Source organism: Elephantulus edwardii, unplaced genomic scaffold (genome assembly GCF_000299155.1).
Source record: "Elephantulus edwardii isolate Elephantulus edwardi_28Jun2011 unplaced genomic scaffold, EleEdw1.0 scaffold00022, whole genome shotgun sequence".
Taxonomy (NCBI): domain Eukaryota; kingdom Metazoa; phylum Chordata; class Mammalia; order Macroscelidea; family Macroscelididae; genus Elephantulus; species Elephantulus edwardii.
The window spans coordinates 11,942,461-11,944,018 of NW_006399772.1; the positions used below are offsets into that span (position 1 = coordinate 11,942,461).

The window sequence follows — 1,558 nt, forward strand, 5'->3', positions numbered from 1 at the left end:
TAGCAACTTTACACATCTTTTCATATGTTTTGATCATTGGCATCATAGATTTTCATATGGATGTGTATGTTTTGTAGTTCCTCTTCTTTGCACTCATCTTTTATCTAGAGATTGACTAATACCTCATTCTGTTTGTAAAAACAGCCAGTAATTTCTGTGCAACCTTATTATGTGCAATATTTTTAAATCTTAAGAAGTGTGTGCTTTTGTTTTCAGATAGCCTTCTTTAGTTCTGCACTTTTCCATGTTCTACTCCATATGAGTATTAATCCTATGGATACATATTAAAACTAGTAAATGTCTCATGCAACACTGTGTGTGAGTGAAAGAAATAAAATATTTACAACCTCATGTCTCTGTTGTCATTTTATTGTTAAAAGTTTACTGTGCCCTTCCAGAGATTAAGAGACAAGCAAGAATGAATCCTGAAGAAAAATATACTCATCTTGATGATCACAAAATTATGATTTAAACAAAAGAGGGGGAAATGAGGGAGGCTGAATATCAAATTTAGTAATAGCAGACCAGGTCCTGTGTCGGGAAATGAGGGAGGCTTAATACAAGCTGAAGGTCACCTTGTGACACTAGGGCGTTCCCTGGTAGTCAACATTGTTTTTAGTTCTTATCAAATGAATCCCTCCCTCTTGAGATTAACATAAAGAGGAACTTGGCCTTATCTGTAAAAGATTTCACCATTATCCTTTGTTTTGTACTTCCTTGTTCTTCTGAATAAATACACAGAGAGGCCCCCTTGGAAGTTTCCCCGACCCAGTCTTAACACCTTGTTTATCTACATTCATTAGTCCAATGATATCCTTTTCCACATTTTCTACAAAGCCCTAAAAGCCTGAATTTTTTACTCTCCTTTCTTTCTGACAGTCTCTTTTCAAATGTCCTAATTTCCACAATTGTAACATTAAGTTTGGGACAAATTTAAAGTTCTTTTTAAAACAGCTTTGTTTCTTAGTATTTAAGAAAGTCTAACCTTTTGGATTTCACAGGTAGTCAATAGAGGGTACAACTTTTGTCTTTACATCCACTCCGAGAGCTAAGTTGCATTTTCTCTTTTATCTGCTTCCAAACTTCTAGTTCATCTATCTATGCAGCTGTGAAAGATTGGTTGTCCGCTTTTAATTCCACTACTATTGGTGGAACATTTTTAGCCATACCTAACCCCCCTGTTTCTGCCCAGGCTCCTGGGAATTCTTTTAACCAATCTACGAGGTCCGAATCTTTAGCCTCTCTTTCTGGTTCATGGAGCCTATATTCTTCTAGTTGAACTACTAGGGCTAGAGTGCTAGGCTTGTTGCTATCCCAGGTAACTTCAGGCCCCCTTGGAGTGAACTGAATTTGGGCTTTCAGTTTAGTTAGGAGATCTCTTCCTAAGAGTGAGGCTGGGCACTCCGGTATAACAAAGAAAGAGTGAGTCACTTGATTTTTTCCTAAACCTATAGTCCGTTCCCGTGGTCCATGTGCAGAATTTTTGTCCAGTAGCCCCTAGCACCACTGACTTCTTTGTGCTAATCTTCCCCAGGGGCTGCTTCAGAACTGAATGTTG

At 38.0% G+C, this 1,558-nt stretch overlaps 1 protein-coding gene across 1 annotated transcript in view; it reads left to right on the forward strand.

Annotated features, from left to right (window-relative positions):
* Positions 1-1,238, forward strand: part of DNAJB9 (DnaJ (Hsp40) homolog, subfamily B, member 9) — a 3,927-nt gene extending 2,689 nt beyond the window's left edge. The window contains exon 3 of the mRNA XM_006882692.1: positions 1,193-1,238. Coding sequence (XP_006882754.1) covers positions 1,193-1,238 — 46 coding nt within the window. The remainder of the gene's footprint in view (positions 1-1,192) is intronic.
* Positions 1,239-1,558: the final 320 nt, after the last annotated feature.